The sequence below is a fragment of the Taudactylus pleione genome, unplaced genomic scaffold (assembly GCF_031769625.1).
Source record: "Taudactylus pleione unplaced genomic scaffold, aTauple2 ptg000046l, whole genome shotgun sequence".
Lineage (NCBI taxonomy): Eukaryota > Metazoa > Chordata > Amphibia > Anura > Myobatrachidae > Taudactylus > Taudactylus pleione.
Window position 1 is genome coordinate 13,967,031 of NW_028284448.1, and position 24,279 is coordinate 13,991,309.

The window sequence follows — 24,279 nt, forward strand, 5'->3', positions numbered from 1 at the left end:
CAGCATTCAACACAAGGGACAGTCATTTTGAATACTTGGTCATGCTGTTCGGGCTGTGTAATGCACCTGCTGTTTTTCAAGGATTTGTGAGATTTTTAGGGATCTCTTATATGTCTCAGTTGTCGTCTATTTAGATTATATTTAGATTTTTTCATCTTCTCCTGAGGAACACTATAATCATGTAAAAGAAGTCTTATCTTGTCTGAGAAAGAACCAACTGTATTGTAAATTGGAGAAATGTGTGTTTGGTGTACCAAGTATCCCATTTCTTGGATATATAATTTCAGGATCGGGTTTAGAAATGGACCCCAAAAAGGTGCAAGCAATACTGGATTGGCCCATCCCACGTCTTTAAAAGCCATCCAGAGACTTCTTGGTTTCTCAAATTACTATCAGCATTTTATCAAGGGATTCTCTTTGATGGCTCCCATCACAGCCCTAACTCGTAAAGGTTTCAAGTCCTCAAACAAGCCTTTATAACAGCTCCAGTTTTGAGACAACCAGATACCAATAGGCCCTTTTTACTGGAAGTGGATGCTTCATCTGAGGCAGTGGGAGCTGTCTTGTCCCAGTGTTTTGAGGATAACCAGATTCACCCGTGTGGTTTCTACTCAAAGAAATTCTCCCCTGCTGAAAGAAATTACGCCATAGGCGAACAGGAGCTATTAGCTGTCAAACTGGCCTTATAGGAATGGCGGTACCTCCTACAGGGCGCTAAGTTCCCTTTTACCGTGTTTACAGACCACAGGAATCTTCTTTTTCTGAAAAGTATTCAATGTGTAAGTCCTCGTCTGGCCCAATGGGCCATATTTTTTGCCCGTTTCCGTTTTACCCTGTCGTATCGCTCTGGGGCTCTCAATCAGAAGGCAGATGCCTTGTCATGATCACTGTCCACTGATAGTGGTCCAGAAACTCTGCGGAATACCCCCGTGCTGGAGTCAAAGGTGTTCGCCACTGTACAACTGCAACCACCTGTTGGGAAGACCTTTGTGGCACCGGAGTTGAGGAAACAGTTATTGACGTGGGCTCACTCATCTCGTTTTGCTTGTCATTCAGGCATTTGTAAGACCTTGGAGTTCCTGAAGAGATCATACTGGTGGCCATCGATGAAAACCGAGGTAACCGAGTTCATCTCATCTTGTACCCAGTGTGCCCAGTATAAGTCTCCTTGACAGTCTCCAGCCGGTGAATTGGTGCCTCTCCCCATACCATCTCATCCGTGGACACATCTGTCTATGGATTTTGAGACAGACCAGCCAAATTCTAATGGATATACCACCATCTGGGTTGTAGTGGATCGTTTCTCCTAGATGGTCCATTACATTCCGCTAGAGAAGTTACACTCGGCACCTGATTTGGCTCACTTGTTTTTTCACCATATTTTTCACCTTCATGGACTCCCTTCAGAAATCATCTCAGACCGGGGTGTCCAATTCGTGGCAAAATTCTGGAGAGCTCTCTGCTCTGTCCTGCAAGTGAAACTTAACTTTTCTACAGCCTATCACCCTCAAAGTAATGGGTCCACTGAGAGGGTGAACCAGGACCCCGATACTTTCATGAGAATATTTATGTCCTCACCCCAGGACAACTGGTCTGAGTACCTTCCCTGGGCTGAATTTGCACACAACGCATCATACCATTCTTCTACGAACCAAACTCCTTTCTTCATTGTATATGGTCTTCATCCTAGGGTCCCTGAGTTCTGAAGTTTACCAGCCATTGATGTACCAGCTGTGGATGACACTGTACGGAACTTTGCTTCAGTATGGGCTCAAGTGCGAGCTGGTCTTGTGAAAACCTCCCAGCGGTAAAAGGACCAGTCTGATAGAAAATGAAGAAAAGTTCCTCAGATGCGGGTCGGGGATCAAGTATTGCTTTCTACCCTCAACCTTCACCTCAGGGTATCATCTATGAAGTTTGCCCCCCGGTTTATTGGTTTATCCCATCTTATTTGAAAAATCCTAATTCATTTCACATATCTTTCCTCAAGCCATTAGTTCTTAATAAATTTCTCAGTGTTCTCCCTGTTCCCTCCAGGATCCAAACTGAAAAAGGGGTGGAATTTGAGGTGTCTCAGATTCTGGATTCTTGTATCCGTCATGGTCATTTGCAATACCTGCTTGATTGGAAAGGCTATGGTCTGGAAGAGCATTGTTGGACCAAAGCTGAGGACGTCCACGCTCCCAAACTCATCAGCAAATTCCACTCGGCTCATCCCGAAAAGCCTGGAAGGTGTCCTGAGGCCACCCGTAAGGAGGGGGGTACTGTCATGACCAGGGTTTCATGACGTGGAGGTTTGCGGTCCTTACCAGTGAGGGCACTATGATGCGGTCCTTCTGTCGGAGGAGCTGGCATGTGGAGACTGGCATTGGCTGTATGCAGAGGTCTACCAGCATTGGGCCATCCTGGCAAGGGTAACTCTCGTGGCATCTCTGCGTCACAGGTGTCTGGATGCCACCATGTTGTCTGTTGCCATGTGACATAGCAGACCAATCGTCTGTAGGTCACCTGCTCTCTCTGGCCTATCACGTTCTGCTACTGGGTACTTAAGGGTGTTTGGAGCTCCCTGTAGTTGCCAGTGCAACGTGTTCACAGCGTAGCTGTGAGAGAGTTATCTGCACTCCTGTAACCCAGACTTGTGCTCTGGTGCTTGCCCTAGCTCCTTGTCGGCCTCTGGCTTCCTGCATAACCTGCACCACTCTGCCTTGCTCCCTGCTGAGATCAGCCCTGCACCTTCCACCAAACCCACTCCTGCCTGAACCTGTCTCCTCAGTTAACCCACTCCTGCCTGAACCTGTCTCCTCAGTTAACACATCACAGCATTCCCGGATTTCCATTTTCAGCCAGCATTACAGCATTACCGGATATCTCCTTCAGCCACTATTCAGCAAACCAGGATATCCACTTCACTCTCAAGGTCTATCTGGATTCATCTCTATCACTGATCTGGACATTTGTTTACTCCTATTCACTACAGCTCCCTTCAGCCACATATAACAGTTTGTTTATTACTGGACTTTATTTTATTATTCATGTCAACAAACAGTCACATTAAACTACCCACCTTTCAGTTTAAACCTGTGTCTGCTCCTGTTTCCACCCCGGGTCCACAACAAACACAGACTCTGACACTGTCACAGATGTGGTTGTCACTAGGAGAGTCTATGACAGTGCAGTGTGGTAGTTCCTTTATGAGGAAGTGATTGTGTCATGGTTGAAATAGAGAAGGGCATCCATTTTCTAAAGTACAGGTAAGCATGCTGTTGGCAGTAACTGGTTTATGCACATTTCCAAGACATACTTCTTCTATTATGACCCATCCTACAGTAGGTCTAATCTTTGAGCATAAGGAGCATTGTGTGGACCGTTAATCTGACTTCTGACTTTGTGGACTCGTAAGATATCTCTCCCAATGAGTAGAATTATCTGGGCTAGTGGGTCCAGTTCTGGTATCAGATGTGCTATACATTTCAAATGTGCATGATGGATAGCTGCATCTGGTGTAGGGATTTCAAACCTATTATCAGGGATCTCATTGCATTCAGTGATAGTGGGTAAGAGAAGGCATGTCTTTCTGTCTATGGACTCGACTTGATAGCCGATTGCTCTCCTCCCCATTGTCTAAAAACTCCCTGCACAAGTCCTTAAGGAGTATAGAGTGCTGGGTCCTTTGATGTTAAAGGTCTCAAAGAAGGTTGATCTTGCTAGAGACTTGTTACTGTTGTCGTCTAGGATTGCATAAAGTTTGACGGCTTTCTCTGGTTGGCCGTTAGGGTAGACTCTGACTAAACAGATTTTGGAGCAAGATCTGCCACTAATAGTGTCTTTGCAAACTTCAGTACATTGTGAAGTTATCTCTGGTATAACTGCAGTAGTGTCTCTTTGCTCCACACTGAGCTCCCCGCCATGCTCTGTGTCACCATAACTGTGTTGTAAAGTCAATGGGGAAGATCCAGGGTGTAGAGCTGTGTTGTGTTCTATGCTGTGACATTCTATGCACTAACCTTACAATCTTTGGCAAGGTGGGTTGTAGAGCAGCACTTGTAGCAGATGCCGTTTTCTCTTAGGAATGCTTTGCGGTTCTCCAGGGACTTTTCTCTGAAGGCTCTGCATTTCAGGAGAGGATGCGGTTTGTTATGCAGGGTACACTGCTTGGCAGGATCTTTATCTTTATTCTCTTGACGAGTAGAATAGGTAGACCTGTGGGAAAAATCTGTTTAATGCACATTAGTCTTGTGAACTGCGACTGACATTTTGCGGGGGTTAGGTAGAATAGGGGTTGAGCTGGTCAGTGTAAAGGCAAAACTAGGATCATTCCTGGTCTTAGCTTGTTGGTGCACGAAGTCCACAAAAACAGAGAATGGTGGAAATGGCACGCTGTGCCGCTGCTTATATTTGGAACCATGGTTGAGCCATTGCTCCTGCAGATTGTAAGGTAGCTTTTGCACTATAGGGTTAATGCCTTTGGCTGTGTCGAGGAAGGCAAGTCCTGGTAAGTCTCCCTCATGCTTGGCTCCATTAGTAAGTCACTTAATTCTCTCAGTCTCTGATAGCTTTTGTTGGGTAACCTAAGGAAATCATCAATTCTTTTGAATAGTGCACTTTCTATTATCTCTGGTGAGCCATAGCACTCATTTAATCTTTCCCAGATCTTGCTAAGGCCATTCTCAGGGTGGTTAATATTGATCACTCTTATCCTTCTAGCATATTCAGCGGATTCATTCCAAGCCATTTAATTAAAAGGTCTATCTCTTCGCTATGTGAAAGGCCTAACCCTCTGATTACATTTTGGAAAGAGGATTGCCAGGCTCTGAAGCTCTCAGGGCAATCATTGAACTTTGAGAGTCCATTCGTGACCAGCTCACAGCGAGCAAGAAACTTGACAAAGTCTAATGTGTCTTGATTGGCTCTAGGAGATGCTGTTTGTGCATTAACATGGTGAGTAAATGGTGCATGGTCATACCTGTTAGAATTGTGCGGTTCCTGTTGGCTTGTATCATGCCATTTTTGTAGGCGGGTAATTGTGCCTTTGTTGTAGTTTGCAGATTCAGACACCCGGTGTGGGGGAGAGTTATCTCTCATGGGTTCCCTGTGTGTGTCTAGAATTCTCTTGTTTGCAAGTTTGTAGTTCACTGTTGACTAGTGGGGGCGCTGCATTGTGTGTTTGGCTTGTTTCACTGATGAAGTCTGAATGCATGCTTTGTACTGATTGAGGTTTGCTGTTCATTTTGGATGCTTGATTTACATATATGATGTGCGTTGCACTGAATTCTGCGATCCAAGCTCTGCGTCAAGTACATTGATCTTCCTTATATTAAGACGTTCTACAGACTCTAAGAATGCTGCTTCCGCGATAGCAGCTGCTGCCTCCTTCTCTGCAGTGAGCTTCTCACTTATTGCTTCTAGGCGTTGTTTCTCCATATCTCTTTCTGCATCCAGGCATGACCTTTCTGCATCCAGATGTGATCTTTCTGCATCCAGACATGACCTCTCTATTTTCAATTGCATCTCTTGTTTAGCAAAGGTGGCCCGCACTTTTACAGCTTCCGCTTTTGCGCGTGCCATTATGGCTGCATTGCTGACAGATAAAGATTTGGAGGAACTAGAGACTTGGGACCTTGTTTTCTATGAAGATGTAGTTTTCTGTGACATGATGATGGAATGGAAATGCTTGACTGTGTCGAGGCTGCTGTATTGTAATGTGCAGATAACTGAGCTGACACTGTAGCAGGTCTCTGAGTAGTCAGGGTCTTGGGACTGTTGTTGGGCTGTTTGACTGTGCAGGGACTGTTGTCTTACCATATGCAGGTGGCTGTACTGACAGTGTGAAATTCCTGTGTAGTCAATGGCGGTACTCCTATTGCTGAGCTGCCACGTTTAGACTGTATAGAAACTCTTGTGCTGTCATATGCAGGTAGCTCTGGCTGGCAGTGATCTGTAAGTCTGTATGTGTCCCACTTGCTGACAGAAAATGTTGCTGACGAAGTCAGATATATGCATCACACACTGGGAGCCCGATGTTTTACTGTACTGCCTCGCACTAAGTGACAAATTGGGGGCAGCCAGCATAACCAATACTCTATCTTCCAATAATCCAGTCAGATGTGATCTGAAGAACTGAGTTTATTATTCGATAGAGGAACTTGCGTGGATGTACACAGATCGATGCGTATAAACAAGTGTGCACGTGTGTGCGCATGTGTGATGCTGAGTGATGATAAGTAATGACAAGTGATGACAAGTGATGGTAAAACTGTAAACAATCAATGAAAAACAATTACTATATGTACATGGGAATGCAAGGCAAACATATACATCACATGGGATATGCAAACAACATGAAACATACAGTATGCAAAGTATAGACTGTAGTGTCACATAGTACAGCTAACATGCATAACATAACTGGCTAGCAGATCTATGGCACAGTTGAAGCTTAGAACTCACCATCAGGTGCTGTACCAGGTTGAGCATATGCAATGATAACTGCCTGGGAAAAAGTAAAATGGCTGCTTAGAGCTCCTTTGGCCCAGAATGCATTGCTAGACTGCTATGGAATGTTAAGAAGGTCAAAATGGATCAGATTTAAACTGCTGCTGTACTGACCATTAGGTGGGGCTGCTAATGTGAATTAGTGCAACATAACAAAGCCTATGCTGAAGGCATGACACTGGTCCTGTATATACTGGAAATATACAACACAATACACTTTGTATGTAACATATTAAAGCTGGATAAATACTGATTATGCCCTCTTCATGGACTGGCCACACTCGCTCTAAAATCAAGCATCCGTCTCCCTCTGTTCTTCCCCCTTTCCTTCCGTTTCCCTCTGTTCTTCCCCCTTTCCTCCCGTCTCCCTCTGTTCATCCCCCTTTCCTCCCGTCTCCCTCTGTTCTTCCCCCTTTCCTCCCGTCTCCCCCTGTTCTTCCCCCTTTCCTCCCATCTCCCTCTGTTCTTCCCCATTTCCTCCCGTCTCCCTCTGTTCTTCCCCCTTTCCTACAGTCTCACACTATTTTTCCTACTGTCTTTCTCTATTCATTTGACCCCCTTTCATCCCGTCTCGCCTATCACACTGTGTATGTACTGTATGTACTGTATGTATGTATACACACACACATACATGCACACTCCTTTCATGTATATATTTGTTACAGGATGATATATATATATATATATATATATATATATATACAATGTGATCTAGGAAGACTGTAGTAACTGTGCATATAGTACAGTAGGTGTCACTGGAGCAAGATAAGGAAAACCTGGGCCTCCCCGTGTGTAAAAGACAAGGTGGTAGTCTTTTGCCTCCAAAAAAATGTGTATTGATCACCGATATATTAAATACATAGTCAACGCTTCAAGGTCCTAAGACCTTTTCGTCAGGATTCAAGAGTGCCGCCTATTCCTTTCCACGGACTGGACAGGTTTCATTTGCAGAAATAAAACTGTATATATATATATATATATATATATATATATATAATGATGCGTGTATATAATATGATGCATGTATATAATATGATGTGTGTGTCTTGCTCCAGTGACACCTACTGTAATATATGCACAGGATTGTTTGAGGGTGGGGACCCCGAAACAATGTCTTGCCTAGGGCCCCGTAAGGTCTAAATCCAGCTCTGACTGCATTTACAGTGATAGGAACCAGGGGCGTCTTCAGAGAGGAGAGGGCCCGTGTATACTCCCCTTGCGGGGCCCCCTCCTCTCTTGCCGGTGGCCAGCAGCCGACTGAAGTGGCTTGCCAGCCACCGAAGCATTGGTAGACTCCGGGCACTAGAGTGTGCCCGGAATCTACTGTGCATGTGCAAAACACCGGAAAAATGGCCACGGCGGCCATTTTCCGGTGTTCTGAGCAGCGCTGACACCCGCCGAGAGACCACGGATGGGTAAGTTTAAAATAATATGGGTGCAGGGTGTATTGTGCGGGGCCCCCCTGGACCCGGGGGTCTGTGCCCCGCACACACTGCACCCATTATAGATACCCCACTGATAGGAACTGTGCCATGCTGAAACCACAGCAGTTATCACCCTGCATCTATTCATTTGTAACTCCTTCCTCCTTCACATAGACATACAGTAGACACAGAGCAGCTGAGTTTCTGTCATTAAAACCATATGGCCAGAGCCAGATTAATAAAGGTAGAGAAGAGAAATGACACTACTGTAATGATCCATTTGGAAAAATACAGTAGGCTGTAAAAAGCGGAGGTAGCATAGGGAGATACTAAAGCTTCTGCTAAATGAGAAACATTAAAAAATATTTCTTGTTATCCATAACTGGAACTGGTAGCAGATCATAGAATGCACTTTGTAATGTACCAGTCTATGGAAATAAATATATACTGTAGTAATAAAATTTCCATTAAAATGCTCACAAAACTATTTTATTTGGCAGAATCATTTAAATCCATTTAATTCATTAGCTTGTGTCTTCATCTGCATCCATTATAATAATAATCATTCATGCAGAAACATATGCCAATCTCAAACAACTAAGCAATGTTGAGCTTTACAGACAGTGGCAGAATATAAATATTAGTCTGTCTTGAATGAGTGAAATAAAAAATTAAATAACAAATTAGAGGTGTGCGGTTCAGATCTTCAGTAATCCGAATACACCCGAATTCCGTGAATCTAAACAGATCCGAGTCATGGTTCTGATCACCTGAGGAGATCCGGACAGAAATGAGTCGCAGTTTTGATCTTCCTGTGGTCCGTAATTTGGATTTTAAATCCGAATTTGGGGTTTTGGATTGCAAAAATTACATGATTTGATTTGAAATGTTTTTTAAAACTTTTTTTAATTTAAATAAAAAACCCAGATCCAAGACCAAAACCAAAACACTTGATGGTGGTTTTGCAAAACGAAAACATGAAGATGAATCCAGATCTAAAACACGGGGGTCAGCGCACATCTCTATAATAAATAACATAGATCCAAATGTGATATGAATTTCTTAATCAATGTATTTAAAAATATATGTCAAAGTGCCAGATGCTGTCAAGTTCATTAAGTAAAGGACATTTGGGGTACCTTTGGTTAACAAAGTAAGAGGTCATAGACATGAAACTGAGGATTTTTTCAGGGTGATTGGTTCCATATATATGTTGTTCTAAAGAAAGAATAACATTTAATACTAAAGTTGCCTATACACTAGATGACTCACAAACCATATAATGTCATCAGCGATTTCCCTTTATCTCCCCGGTAACTCCCTGGCACTCCTGGACATACAATATTGTGCTTAAACTGTGCTATCTGACCAATGACCTATCGTGTGTCCTTAATGATTTCCAGTGCATCTTAATGAGTTTGCTAGATTTTACTACATGTAGGTAAGATCTGAGGATCTGTGGATGCGACAAACAAGGACTGCTCATCGGCATCGTTATCGTTCATGGACACTGCATGATTTGTGTCGGAATCGGCCATATTGTGCAAAAAATCGCCTAGTGTGTGTAGGCATCTTAACACACGTACACACACGCACACACCAATACATTATCTGCCCCTTCATCTGTATGTTATGACCCTCCCCATCTCTTCAACCAATTATTTTCCGTCTCTCTATGGCAGACCCACAAAAAGATGATGGCAGGGGGTGGAGGGTATCATAGTTGTGTGTGAAGGGGGTATTATTGATGTTGCCAAATGTGTGAGGTACTCGCTATGAATATACTGGAGCACCACTGGAGGAGGTACTTTATGGTTCCTCACATGACTTACTGAAAGGTGCGACAATCCAATACAGAATAGCAGGCACCAAAAATTAAAACACAGTAATAACCACATACTGTAACAACACTTTTATTTTTTAAATGTGAGTGATAACTGGATAAAGAAAATGCCTAACCACAAGGGAGTATGATGAGGTCCATTGAAAGAGATCCTAAAGCTGAGATGAGGGATAAAAGTTTACAGGCAGAGGGGTCAGTGGGGACATCAATAGGAATGTTGAAAATACCTAAGATGAGAGATTAAAGTCTAGAAGAGTTGAAGTGGGGGAGTCATAGACAGGACCAGGGAGCGATAGATAACATGTGAACAGGATGTAAGACGTGAATAGTCTGAACTTCAAAAAAAAGTGAAAGGTAGGGAGGGTTCTGGGGATATGAATTGAAAGGTGCAGCAGGTACACAGAGGACTCCACACTGCCACCTTGCTAGGATGAGAGCACACCAGAGCACACCAGAGGAGAGGTGTCAGATGGGGAGATCCAAATTTCAGTAATGACTATAAGGTTCAAGGAGTTGGAGATGAAAAGGTTATGGGGCTGATTCTGAGTAGCACGCACAGTGGCTGTAGTTGTGAACAGCTGCAGAAGCCTGATTAACTACTTTATGCTAATGCCAATATCCATTCAACTAATGTGGGGAATTGTGTGTGTGCAGTGCTGTCCGTGGATTTTATGCCGGCCACAACATCAGTCATCATTAGTATCTGGACTTGCTACGTGCAAGAGATCCATCAGAAACAGGCTTCTCATCCACAAGCATGGCTCCGTGCGACTCAGAAACAGTCCCCATGTGTGGGGGCAGATAGACCTGGCATTCCATAGGGTGCAGGAGAGAGGGACAAAGTAGAGGTGAGAGATGTGATATTGCCAAGGTTGCTGGATCATGGCGGTGAGATGGATTTTGATAGGCGAGATGGAGATAGGGGGCGGGATGCACTAACATAGTGCGCTACTTACCACCACACACCGCATTTGTACTGATCGCATATGCACTAACACATGCAATCAGTACATCAAAGGACAGGTCTACCGATAAGAGCTGTCCTTTGCGATTCACGCAGCCCTGTGGACTTCTTGGTTTATGACATGCGCAGAGTGATGTGGCGGACACCAGGCATGCTGCATCCGAGCAGATCCATCATACCAGCGCAATGCGGTATAAGCTCATAGGCTTCCATAGGGTAATGCCAGCAAAAGCTGGCATTACCCTCCACATCGGAACCCCGGCGGCCACACAGTAGTGCATATGGAAAATGTGTTAAAACCCTGGTAACGGCCTCTTTATTGCATTTTCCATTTAGTGCATCTCGCCCAGGGTGAGAGTCTGAGCAAGGATTGGAAACTGCCAGTAGAGAACAAGAGTTAATTCTAAGGGCGGGATGTACTAAGGTTGCTGTGTACATTCCACCAGTCATTGCAACCTTACTAATTGCATATGTAGAAAAAGGAGGGGGGTTGAACCCCCTATTGTTCCTCAGCACACTGCATAATACTTGCAACAATATATGAAGACTATATGGTCATAGAAATTCAGAGATATTGGTTGCATGCATTTGCAAATACATGGGAAGCTGCTAGGCCACGTCACGGCTTCTCTGTCACTAGCAGTCCCTAACACTAAGGGGTTCACATCCGGGGTGCCGTGCACCCCGAAAAACGTCCAGCCCAGGACCATCATCTGTTATGTTTGTATTTTATTCATGTAATATTTCACAAATATTTTAACCCCTTTTTTCAACACTTATTAATTAGTCTTACACATCTATACTTTACACTGCACTGTCACTCTGTTTTCATTTTTCGTGTGATGCCCTGGGGGGGTCCTGGGCTGGACATATTTGTGGGGTGGACTGCGCCCCGGACGTGAACCCCTTAGTGTTAGGTACTGCTAAATGCATTAAAAAAAATATCTCTGAATTTCTGTGACCGTATAGTCTTCATATATTGTTGCAAGCATTATTCAGTGTGCTGAGGAACAATAGGGGGTAAACCACCTCCTTTTTCTACTTAGTATGACCAATCCCTTTCATGCACCTGATTAGTACTGCTAGATTGATTGAACATATGGGATTAGTATAACAAAGGACAGCTCTTGCGATAAGAGCTGCCCTTTGCAAAGCAGCTGACGCCAGCTGAGGGGGCCTCTGTGGGATTCCGGCCCCTCCGAGCCCTGTGAACTTTCTGCTGGTGACCTGTGCAGGAAGTCCCGCGCTCCTCATCTTCCTACCTGCACCCAGAAGAAAAAGAGGAGAAGGAGGCGGAGGACCCAGGAGGAGCACGGGCCGGCGACCAGGAGACTAAGGTGAGTGGGGGCCAGTGCTGGGCGTCTGCGGGGCGGCGAAGCGTCGGGTGAGGGATGCGGTAAGAAATTCATAGGCTTCTATAGGGTAATGGCAGGTTTTTCTGGCATTACCCTTCGCACCAATAATATGGCGGCCGGGTCTTAATACATACAAAAATGCAGTAGAAACCCAGAAACCGGGGTTTTTACCGCATTTTTCCTTTTGTTCATCCCGGCCTAAGTATTAAATTTAATTTTTTTTTAAAATGTGCCATTGATTCCTTTCTAATAATAATAATAATCCCATGCACTGTGGCATTGGCATAAAAACGCAGTCATGATGTTGAAAAAGATGCAGTGGCGGCTGTATTAGCTTCCACCTCTAAATCAGGTCAGTAGTGTTTGTTGCTGTAATGCTCATCCTACACTTTGAGGATTGTGATTGACAGCTACACTTTTTATTTTTTTTACTTTTGTAACTACTACATTTGTTTAACTCACTTCCAGACTTAGAACCTGAGCATTGGGCACATTGAGTCCTACGTGCACCACAGAAATTACTTCTAGTAATGTTAAACTTGTTCCAATACATGATTCCGACCCAAAAATGGTCATAATTGGCGATTCAGGGATCTTTAACCTGATGAAATTCCCTGATTTCCCATGGTTCGCCGATCATGGAGATTGCAGATCGCTGTTTTTGATCGGCAATAGATGGAACGTTATCAGGGCATAGCGGTGCTGATGCTTGGCCTACATAACACTGATATGGCTGCCACTGGAATACATTGCTTCTTATCTGGAAGCATTTGGTTTATTCTGTTATACTCATTCTTGATGAGATTGTAACATGATATCTAAATTAGTGCAAGGCAGTCAGGAAGTTCATCAGTGATCATGAAACAACACGAAAAAAATGTGTAGAGAACACATGTATGTTGAGAAACAGGACATTCTAAGGCTTCTCTGATAATAATGATAATAATAATAATTATAAACAGTTACTTTTATAGTGCAGCATATTCCATTGAGTATTACATTTGCGAACAAACAGTAATAAAACGAGAGTGAGTAATAACAGTCAGACATATTGGTAAGAGGGCCCTGCTCGCAAATATACAATCTGAAGGGAATTAGGCATTGATACTCAAAGATAGGTGCTACAGTACCTAGTGCTACCGATTCTCTGATGACTACTTAAAATGTCATGTGACTGTGGTTGACATGGTAACTAATGACATGACAAACTATAAATGAATAGCAGCTTCAAAAAAAATAGAACATGCATACTATTTAATTGGATTGCACCTTTAAGGATGTTTGTTGTATTAAAAATGTGAAACAGTTTACACATTTCTAGCCTTCTACCTACATACTGTACAAGTAATCTTGCCTTGGCCTTGCTGTAAACACTTGCTTAAAATCATGACAATATGGTTTGCTTTAGTTCTAGATGCCATGGGAAAAGCCTAAATGGGCAACCTGGGGTCTTAAAATCTATTTACGTGCGAATAAAAGAACATTCTATCCTATAGATTGTAAGTTTATGAGCAGGACCCTTTTACCTCTCTGTCTGTTAATACTCAGTCTTGTTTTATTACTGTGTTCCCAAGTGTAATACTGTATGTTGATGCTAAATAAATACATTTTGATGATGATGATAATAATAATAATAATAATAATAATAATAATAATAATAATAATAATAACTGTCTTTAACATGTAAATTCAACATTTGGTAGTACAATCCATTGCTGTTTTAAAAGCCAAACTCCTACTGCACAGAGGCAGTAGTGATGGGATTAATACATAACCCTGTACTGTGCATAAAGCTAAAGGCAATACATATGCTGCCAATATACAGTAGGGCCTGATTCACTACAAATCGCAACTACGATTGCAATAGCGATTACGCACGCAGTCTCACTGCGATAGTATGCTAATCCATTTTGATTGCTATGTTGTCGCAGCACAACATAAGGACGCCCACTTTACCTTACACACATCCGTAATCCTTAGCAAGACTGCAAAACCATCGGAAACATTGAGTACAATCGCATCCTCATGCACACTTGCACAAGCTCTGACCTTACTCAGAAATTGCTAACCTCAGCACACGCTATGAGTACTCAAGTTGCGTAAGGCATCGCAGTGGATAATTTATGCATGCCCCTGTAACTGCGTTCGAACGCACTGGCACACCTGCGTTTTGCCGACCACCCCTCTGTCACACCCACAAACGGCACTTCCTGTCAATCACTCTGCGATGGGTCTGCGTAGTCACTGCAATCACAGCCCCGATCACAGTTGCGGGTTCGCGTACGCGCACTGCGGTGCATATGCATGCACAGAATGCAACATTCATTCAATTGCATGTGTAATAGCAACACAGAGAGTGTAAGGAGGGTATCAAGTTCTTCAGTAAACGTATTCAGATAAAGGAAAGAAGAAATATTATTTGACGGATAATATTGTGCATAACATACCTCTTTAGATATGTCAGTGTGAGGATTCATTTTGTTTACCAACTGCCACAGTGAGAGTAAGGATATTATCACACTTTGGGCGGGATGCACTAAGCTTGCGGAGTACATCCTGCCAGTCACCGCATCCCTACTGATCACATATGTACTAACATACAGTATGCGATCAGTACCGCAAAGGACAAGAGCTGTCTTTTGCGATCAGCGCTTCTCCCAGGACTTACAGGTTTATGACCCGGGAGTCCATCAGCGCATGCGCAGAGTGACACGGCAGCAACATTGCATGCTGGGAGGGATCCGATTGGATCCCTGATACCAGCGTGATACGGTAGAAGCCCATAGGCTTCCCTAGGGTAATGCCAGCAAAAGCTGGCGTTACCCTCCGTGTCGGAGCCCCGGCAGCCACCCAATGGTACATATGGAAAATGTGGTAAAACCCAGAATACAGAGTTTTTATCGCATTTTCCATTTAGTACATCCCACTCATTATCATGACAAATCAGACCCATGTCTACAACATTACAGGTCATATGCACCAAAACACCTTAGGCCATGCATTACTGCAGTAAGTGACTGCTAAAGTGTTATTGTTTATATTGCATTATTATAGATTATAGGAGGTTTTTTTTTACTGGAGTATGTCTAGGATAAATATGAGGGCTAAATAGGGAAGCAGCCGCTCTGTATATCTTTGCTGCTGCCAAGGGAGTCCCTTAGTAACAGAAGTTCATAGTGATGACCTGGGAAAATCTGTCTGAAACAAAAGGCAAATAGTAATCGGAAGCAAACCAATATACCAATAATCGGAAGCAAACTAATATACCAGTAATCGGAAGCAAACCTGATACTAACGGACTCCCTTGGCAGCAGCAAAGATATACAGAGCGGCTACTTGGTGTCCTAATTACATCAAATTGTTATCAAGGAATCTATCTATAGTAGTTGGATCCCACAGAGCGGACTGCCTGTACGTCCCGGATTGCCGTCCTCTTCAGCGTGGAATTCCCACGACAACATTCAGAACCAATTTGGTTCATTATAAATTAAGCTGCTTATTTACAATACCCGACGGTGAGTCCATCGGGATCCGGGATCACCTCATCTATACACAGAATTCTCATTCATTGCCGCTGCACAACTATATCATGGATCACTGCATATTCCCTATAGGACTTTTCATGGATACCGGTAATTATGTCCACCAACAACACTGACTTTTATTGGCCAAAGTAATCTCATACCATTATCAGCATAAGTCTGGCGAACTAAATATATGTGTAAACAATTTTTCTCTTTTGTACTTATGTATTTTATAAAGTTGTTTTAATTATGATTTAAATCTTCTTATTTATTTTAAATTAAGGTCCGTATTCAATTAGAGGCGAAAAGCAACGCATATGCAACGTCATTTTACCAGGCGGAAAAGTATTGCCATATTTAATTCCAAATAGTTTTCGCGGACAGGAAAACGCAATGTACCAGGTGAAAAAGATTTGCCTATGAATAGGTGGTGAAAAAAAGTGCAGAATTGCAGTTTTGGGGTGCAAATGTTGGGAAACTACTCAGCACCCTTAGGACAGTCAGTCAGTGTACAAAGCTAAAAAACTAGCTGTCACGACCAGCCGGCCGATTCTCCAGATACCTCAATCTGAGAATCGCCAACTGTGACTTATGGTTACCTCAGCACGTGCGGTTACTCTAACACTGTTCTGCCACCACCAACGAAGTTAACGGGAGTCGTTAGATTCTCCCCTTAAATCTCAATATGCACACTCACTTACATATAGGTACGTAGCTTTGACCTCACAGGCTCGTGAATTCGACAAGAACACGGAGAATACACTGGATTAAGAATGTTTAATCCGAAAAATATTTCCAAGGTTATTGATTACAGAAAAAGGTAGTACAAATATGGACAATACAAATATATCACAAATAGGTTTCAGAAAGTAAAAGGAATTAAAAATGAAAAAGAACCCAGAGTCTTTACATCTAGTCGTGAAGGAGACACAGGAGCATTGGATTCTGGCCAGTCGTCAGGACTCTCCTTGGGCACAAGAACACTTATCACTGAGGGAGATGCATAGTTATACCCTCACAGCTGCACTAGCCCCCACCTTTGGGTTTTTCACTCTTTCATTGCTGTACACTGGGCATTAAGAAATCGGCCACACCCTTCCATATAGTCTATAGGAAGTAGGGGGTCTTGAAACAGTGTGAAGGGGTCTTTAGAAACCAATAATCAGGTAACATACCCTACATTCTTGTCATCTCCCTTCTAAAGGATTTTATACCCCATGACCTGGCTTGACCAGGTCTGACCATCTGCATTAAGGATGTATCTCTCCCCAAACTTTATGGCCTGTTGAGAGAAGAGATGGTTATCTAGATGCCTGGTTCCAGGAAGACAAATCTCCTCCAAGCTTTGTATTCCTACAGGTCAAATACAGGACACTGCCTAGAAACCATGTTGATACACACATTTATATATATATATACATATACATGACATCATTCCTGGCGATTATTCTTGAGATAAACGCCACACCTCCCCCTGAAGATGGGCACAGGAGGGACTGAGACACACGTCACAGCCTTACCTGTGTACCACTGTCTGCCTCTTCACTCTGCCGGGAGAGTCCATCAGCATTGCTGTGCTCTGCACCCTTTCTGTGCTGGATGGTGAAGGTGTATTGTTGCAGGGTAAGGCTCCATCGGAGAATTTTAACATTATCCCCAGAGACTCTATTAAGCCATACGAGTGGGTTGTGGTCTGTTATTATGGTAAAGTCTCTCCCATACAGATATGGCTGCAGTTTTTGGAGAGACCATACAATCGCCAAACACTCTTTTTCAATGGTGGCATAGGCCACTTCACGGGGCAGCAGTTTTTTACTTTGGAAAATGACAGGATGCTCTTCCCCTTGCTCATTGACCTGACTGAGCACAGCACCTAAACCATAATTAGAGGCATCAGTCTGTACAATGAACCTCTTTTTGAAATCTGGGGCCTGCAGCACAGGGGACTGAGCTAAAGCAGACTTTAGGGCTAGAAAGGCCCTCTCACAGTCCTCAGTCCAATTGACCACCTGTGGCAACTTCTTTTTTGTCAAGTCTGTTAAGGGCTTGGCTAGGGTGCTGTAGTGGGGTACAAATTTTCGGTAGTACCCTGCAGTTCCTAGAAAGGACATCACCTGTTTTTTAGTCTTAGGGGTAGGCCATGCAGCAATAGCCTCCACTTTGTCTGGTTCTGGGCGGAGAGTACCTCCCCCTACACGGTGCCCTAGATATTGTACCTCTCCCATGCCAAGCTGGCACTTCTCGGGTTTGATCGTCAAACCTGCCCCAGTGATTCGGCCTAACACACTATTCAGATGGATCAGGTGTTCCTCCCAGGTCTGGCTGAACACTGCGATGTCATCCAGGTAGGCAACTGCATATCCCTCCTGGCCTTCCAGCAGGTCATTAACCAGGCACTGAAAGGACGCAGGGGCATTCTTCATCCCAAAGGGCATGACCAGAAATTCTAACAGCCCAAATGGGGTGATGAATGCGGACCGCTCACGGGCCTCGGGTGACAGCGGGATCTGCCAGTACCCCCTACTGAGATCCATGATAGTGATGTAACGTGCCGGGGCAAGCTTATCTAGTAGTTCATCTATCCTGGGCATGGGATAGGCATCAAATACAGTGGCATCATTTAACCTCCTGTAGTCCACACAAAATCTTGTACCTCCACATTTTTTTGGGACCAGTACCACTGGGGCAGCCCATGAACTGTGAGACCTTTGTATCACCCCTAGCTGCAGCATCTCATCAATTTCCCTTTTCATTGCCTCCAGCACTTCTTGGGAAGTACGATATGCTGGCTGTCTGAGGGGGGTCTGATTACCTGTGTTTACGTGATGTGTAACCAAGTGTGTCTTTCCTGGCTTTCCTGTGAAATGGGACTGAAAGGGCTGTACGGTGTTAGCTAGCTGTTCTAGCTGCATCTCAGACAGCTCAGTGCTGTAGTGGGCATCTGCAAGTGACCCCCCCTCTTTTGCAGCAGCTGCCAGATCTAGTAAGGGGTCGGGTTCCTGATCACTCTCAGGCAAGCTACACACAGCTAACACACATGTCCCTCTGTCATGGTACTTTTTGAGCATATTGATGTGGTACATCTACTGTCTCTTACGTCCATCCCCCTTTTCTACTACATAATTAACATCCTGGATGTGCTGCACTACGGTGTAGGGGCCTTCCCAGGCAGCCTGTAGCTTGTTCTGCCTCATAGGGATCAGAACTAGGACCTTATCCCCCACCTCAAATATGCGTTCCCTAGCGCTGTGGTCATACCAGAGTTTTTGTTTTGCTTGTGCAGCCTTCAGTTTGCTCTGTGCCATTCCCATTAAAGACAGCATCTTCTCCCTGAACTGTACTACATAGTGTACCACAGACTGTTCAGGAGTGACCAGCTTACCTTCCCATTCTTCCCTGATCAAATCTAGAGGGCCTCGCACGCGACGCCCATATAGGAGTTCAAAGGGTGAGAATCCAGTGGACTCCTGCGGCACCTCGCGGTATGCAAAGAGGAGGTGCGGCAGGAACCTCTCCCAGTCTCTTCCCTGGGACTCCACAAAAGTCCTCAACATTTGTTTCAGGGTGCTATTAAAACGTTCGACCAACCCATTGGTAGCCGGATGGTATGGGGATGTAATCAGATGATTCACCTGCATCCTCTGACAGAGACTCTGCATGAGGCGGGACATGAACTGGGTACCCTGATCAGTTAACATCTCCTTGGGAAACCCCACCCGAGAAAAAATGGTGATAAGCGCATCTGCTACCTTGTCTGTGCGAATGGATGAAAGCGCTACAGCTTCTGGGTACCTTGTAGCATAATCCACTACAGTCAGAATGTACTGTTTTCCTGAGCTGCTGGGGATGGCTAGGGGCCCCACAATATCAACCGCAACCCTCTCAAAGGGCTCAGATATGATGGGAAGGGAAATGAGAGGAGCGCGCCCCACATCACCGGACTTTCCAACTATCTGGCACGCATGGCATGAGCGACAGTAATCGTCTGCCTCCTTTCCCATGCCAGGCCAGTAGAACTTATGTTTCAACCGGTCTCTGGTTCGTCTCACCCCCAAATGTCCTGCTAAGGGGATCTCGTGTGCTATTTTCAGGAGCTCAGTTCTGTAGATATGAGGGATTACAAGCTGCCTTTCAGCACCCTCAGCTGTGACCCATTCTCTATATAAGAGTCCATTTTCCATAAAAATTCTCTCTGATTTACCCTCCAGACCTGCCTCGCTGATTCTTCCCCTCACAGCTTCCAAACTGGGGTCTGTCTGCTGTTCTGCTTTGAAAGCAGCACTTCTCATTAGTTGATCAGGGTGAGGAGACAAAATGTGATTTCTGTCCTCCCCTATCCCAGACTCTGTGCTGACAGCTTCAGCAGGAGAGGAGGAGGGGGGCTGAGGGGGAGGAATCTCTAGTGACACACTCTCCCCAGGTGCAGGGGTTACCTCACAGTTACTCTGGGCTGTGGCTCTCCTGGTCATTACTGCTAATACAGGGATGGCATCGTTACCTACAGTATTCACTCCAAACCCTGATGATGGTACATTTGCAATATAATCTGCTAACAGTACATTACACAGTTTTTCATTAGGGCTCACTGTTAGACCCATTTCTGACTGACCAGACTCTGGCCTGTGGAACTGCAAAGGGTTATCTGCTAGAACAGCACTTTGTACATCACTGATACAATCACATTCATTTGTACTGTTGCTGGGTCGGTCAGCAGGGGTCACCTGGGGAAAAACTGGGTTAGATTGTACCTTTGCATCATTTACAACATAATTCTCAGTTACATATTTTGTTTGCATTTTCCCCAAATCACACCCCAACAGTACTGTAGCAGGTAAATTGTCCAGCACCCCAACATCCCGGATACCTCTCCCAACTCCCCAGTCCAGATACACACGAGCCATAGGCACCTCTGGGTGCACCCCACCCACTCCCCGCACTGTAATTGTCTTCCCTAGAATAATATCCTCGGGACCCACTAAGGCTGGGTGGATGAGAGTCAGGTCTGAGCCAGAGTCTAATAGCCCAAGTGCAACTTGGTGTCCTACCTGGACAGCTTGTAGATTGTCCCGGTGGTGTCCTTGGGGCCCTTCCACACACAGGATGGCTGGCACAGGTTTCCCTGCCGGGCCACTCACAGGAGAGGGTGTTGATCTTTTCTTCTTGGGGCAATCAACACTGATGTGCCCCAGCTCATTGCATGTAAAACACCTGCGGCCAGTTGCCAAAACAGGTTTTCCCCCCGCCCCCCCAAAAGGTGCAGCAACAGCTGGCTTTGCAGGGTACCGCGGGGGTGATCCTCCAGGTCGTCTCTCTCTCCATGCTGCTTGTCCTGGCATCCCCCAGCTCTTCTTCACCACAGAAGCCCGAGTGCTGGTGTACTTGTCTGCCAGGCTGGCAGCCTCCTGAGATGTTTTGGGATCCCGATCCAGGACCCACTCTTTGACCTCCGCTGGACACAGTGTGAGGAACTGTTCCTGGAGAATAAGGTCCTTTAGTTTGTCAAAGTCCGTCACCTGCAATCCACCAACCCACTGATGCAACAGGGTTGACAATTGCGCTAACAGTCCCGCATAGGTATCAGAGGGACTGCGCTTTGAGTCTCTGAACTTTTGTCGATAAGCCTCAGGGGTGATGTTGAAACGCTGTAACAAGGCTTTGTTAATCGCAGCATAATCACCATCCAGTTCCTGGGGAAGATCTGCAAACGCCTCCAAAGCTTTTCCTCTCAGCCCAGGGGTTAAATAACTTGCCCATTCACTGTGGTCCAGTGCAAACTGTCGGCAAGTCTTTTCAAACCCCCTCAGGAACGTATCGAGGTCACCATCCTTCTCCAATACAGGAAATTGATCGTGCCGGGGCTTTTTCCTACCCGGTTCACAGGTGGCATTCTGTCCGCGGAGTCTGGCCATCTCCAGCTGGAACACGCGCTCAGCCTGGCGCTCCTCAGCCGCAGCCTGGCGCTCTGCAGCTGCAGCCTCAGCCTCTCGGACTGCTTTCCGCTCGGCAGCTTCTGCTTCCTGGTCAGCTCGGCGTCCAGCAGCTTCCCTGTCCGCAGACGTTTGGAACTGCTGCATCAGCTGCAGAGTTGTGGCAGCAGAGTCCCTGTCCTTCATATGCCTGGCAGCAGTTTGAAGGAAACTCTCTAGTGCAGACTCACTTGACCCAGCAGAGGTGTCTGACCCCCGCTGTGCATCTGTTGTAAGGTTCAGTACAGACTGCGCCTCTGCAGCAGGGTTGTCCATTGTCTGGCCACCTTCAGCAACAAGATTCTGATCCGCCACTTGGAGTAATTGGGCCAGTTGATCCTTGTTCTGGCCCTTCCAGGCAATGTTTCTCTCCATACACATGGCCACAAGGTCATCTCTTTTCTGTTGCAGGTACTCTGTGGTCATTCTGGACCTCAAACTAATTGCCAAATAAAATAGAAAAGAAAAACAAGAGAGGGGGGGGGGAACAGAAACTATTTGCTATGTATGTCCGTTTAAAATCTAAACCTTGAGCGTAATTCTCCGGTGAATTTATGATGTAGTTTCTCTCAAGAATCACACACCATTAATTCACTTAAGTTCTTGTGATAAAAACAACAATTATCATCATCCCACTGCTGCCACCAATTTGTCACGACCAGCCGGCCGATTCTCCAGATACCTCAATCTGAGAATCGCCAACTGTGACTTATGGTTACCTCAGCATGTGCGGTTACTCTAACACTGTTCTGCCACCACCAACGAAGTTAACGGGAGTCGTTAGGTTCTCCCCTTAAATCTCAATATGCACACTCACTTACATATAGGTACGTAGCTTTGACCTCACAGGCTCGTGAATTCGACAAGAACACGGAGAATACACTGGATTAAGAATGTTTAATCCAAAAAATATTTCCAAGGTTATTGATTACAGAAAAAGGTAGTACAAATATGGACAATACAAATATATCACAAATAGGTTTCAGAAAGTAAAAGGAATTAAAAATGAAAAAGAACCCAGAGTCTTTACATCTAGACTCAGTCGTGAAGGAGACACAGGAGCATTGGATTCTGGCCAGTCGTCAGGACTCTCCTTGGGCACAAGAACACTTATCACTGAGGGAGATGCATAGTTATACCCTCACAGCTGCACTAGCCCCCACCTTTGGGTTTTTCACTCTTTCATTGCTGTACACTGGGCATTAAGAAATCGGCCACACCCTTCCATATAGTCTATAGGAAGTAGGGGGTCTTGAAACAGTGTGAAGGGGTCTTTAGAAACCAATAATCAGGTAACATACCCTACATTCTTGTCATCTCCCTTCTAAAGGATTTTATATCCCATGACCTGGCTTGACCAGGTCTGACCATCTGCATTAAGGATGTATCTCTCCCCAAACTTTATGGCCTGTTGAGAGAAGAGATGGTTATCTAGATGCCTGGTTCCAGGAAGACAAATCTCCTCCAAGCTTTGTATTCCTACAAGTCAAATACAGGACACTGCCTAGAAACCATGTTGATACACACATTTATATATATATATATACATTTACATGACATCATTCCTGGCGATTATTCTTGAGATAAACGCCACACTAGCGAAATAAGCTTTTGGGTGGTCTGCAAGTATGGGGAGGTGTTTTTGGATTGCAGGTGCTTCCTGATGGTGCGTTTTTAATGCTTCTTAAGACCTCACTTTAGCAATTTTTAACTATGTTTGCATCCATTTTCATGTACCCCAAATTTGCTGGGTCTACTTATTTTTTCACCAAAAAATGTCAAAATGCTATTCTTCACCACTTAAGCAAAGACGCTAATTAGCAGCTATTGAGAGAATTTACCTTCAGCAGAGCTATTCGAGGGCATCTACCATGATCCCCAATGTTAGTGCATCTTTTGGGGGGTGTCAGGCTGGTTTCCCCAAATCTAACAGCACTTTTTGCCTGTTTGCGTTTCGCCGGGTCCCATTTTCACGTCCTTTGGAACTGAATAGGGCGAAAAGCGGGGCCGCGCACGAAAAGTTTTTGTCTACAAAACACACAAAGTCGTCGAAAAGTACATTCCGCTGACGGCTGCGAAGTTATCGCGGCTACTTGAATACGGCCCTAACTATTATTGTATACAAAACATTTCATATGGTAATTTTCTCATTTTTTATTCACCTAGGTGACTACTAGGTCTGTATGGCTGCATAAAGGGGCTCCTCATTATATATTTTTAATATTATTTTTTCACTATTTATTAACATTAATTCAATGATACATTGGTATTATTACGTTTTATCAAATTCAGGGTGACACCTGACAGTGCCTATCTCTTTTGAGTTTTGATTGTTTTAACAGTGAAATGTGCCTGTGCTTACATTTCATTTACAAACTAGATCAATATCACTGTAATAATTAAATGCATTATTGTTTTTTATGAAACATTTTTTTTAATTTTCCTTAAATGACCTTCAATTGTATTGATCTGTTATTATTAGCCAGATTTTTTTCTACAATTTTAGTAGCTCTTAGGTTTTATTTTACTAAAGTAGCTCACACCTCAATTAAGGTTGGCGACCACTGGGTTAGACTAATATAAGGATTGCAGCCTACATTTCCACTGCTGGGACATTGATTTCTGGATATGACTTTTAAAAGGTGTTTTTAGGACAAAGCTTAACAACCTACAGTACAGTAGTCATTATTTATAAAAATGTACAAGTCAGG

General features: G+C 44.4%; 1 protein-coding gene across 1 annotated transcript; it reads right to left on the bottom strand.

Moving 5' to 3' along the window:
* Positions 1–859: 859 nt before the first annotated feature.
* LOC148537701 (uncharacterized) lies at positions 860–22,003 on the bottom strand. The gene is made up of 3 exons (XM_088460503.1): positions 19,235–22,003; positions 17,123–17,998; positions 860–985 (listed from the first exon to the last, which is right to left on the bottom strand). The coding sequence occupies exons 1-3, from the start codon at positions 21,992–21,994 to the stop codon at positions 860–862; spliced, it is 3,762 nt and encodes a 1,253-aa protein (XP_088316629.1). The 5' UTR covers positions 21,995–22,003.
* Between the last annotated feature and the right edge of the window lie 2,276 nt (positions 22,004–24,279).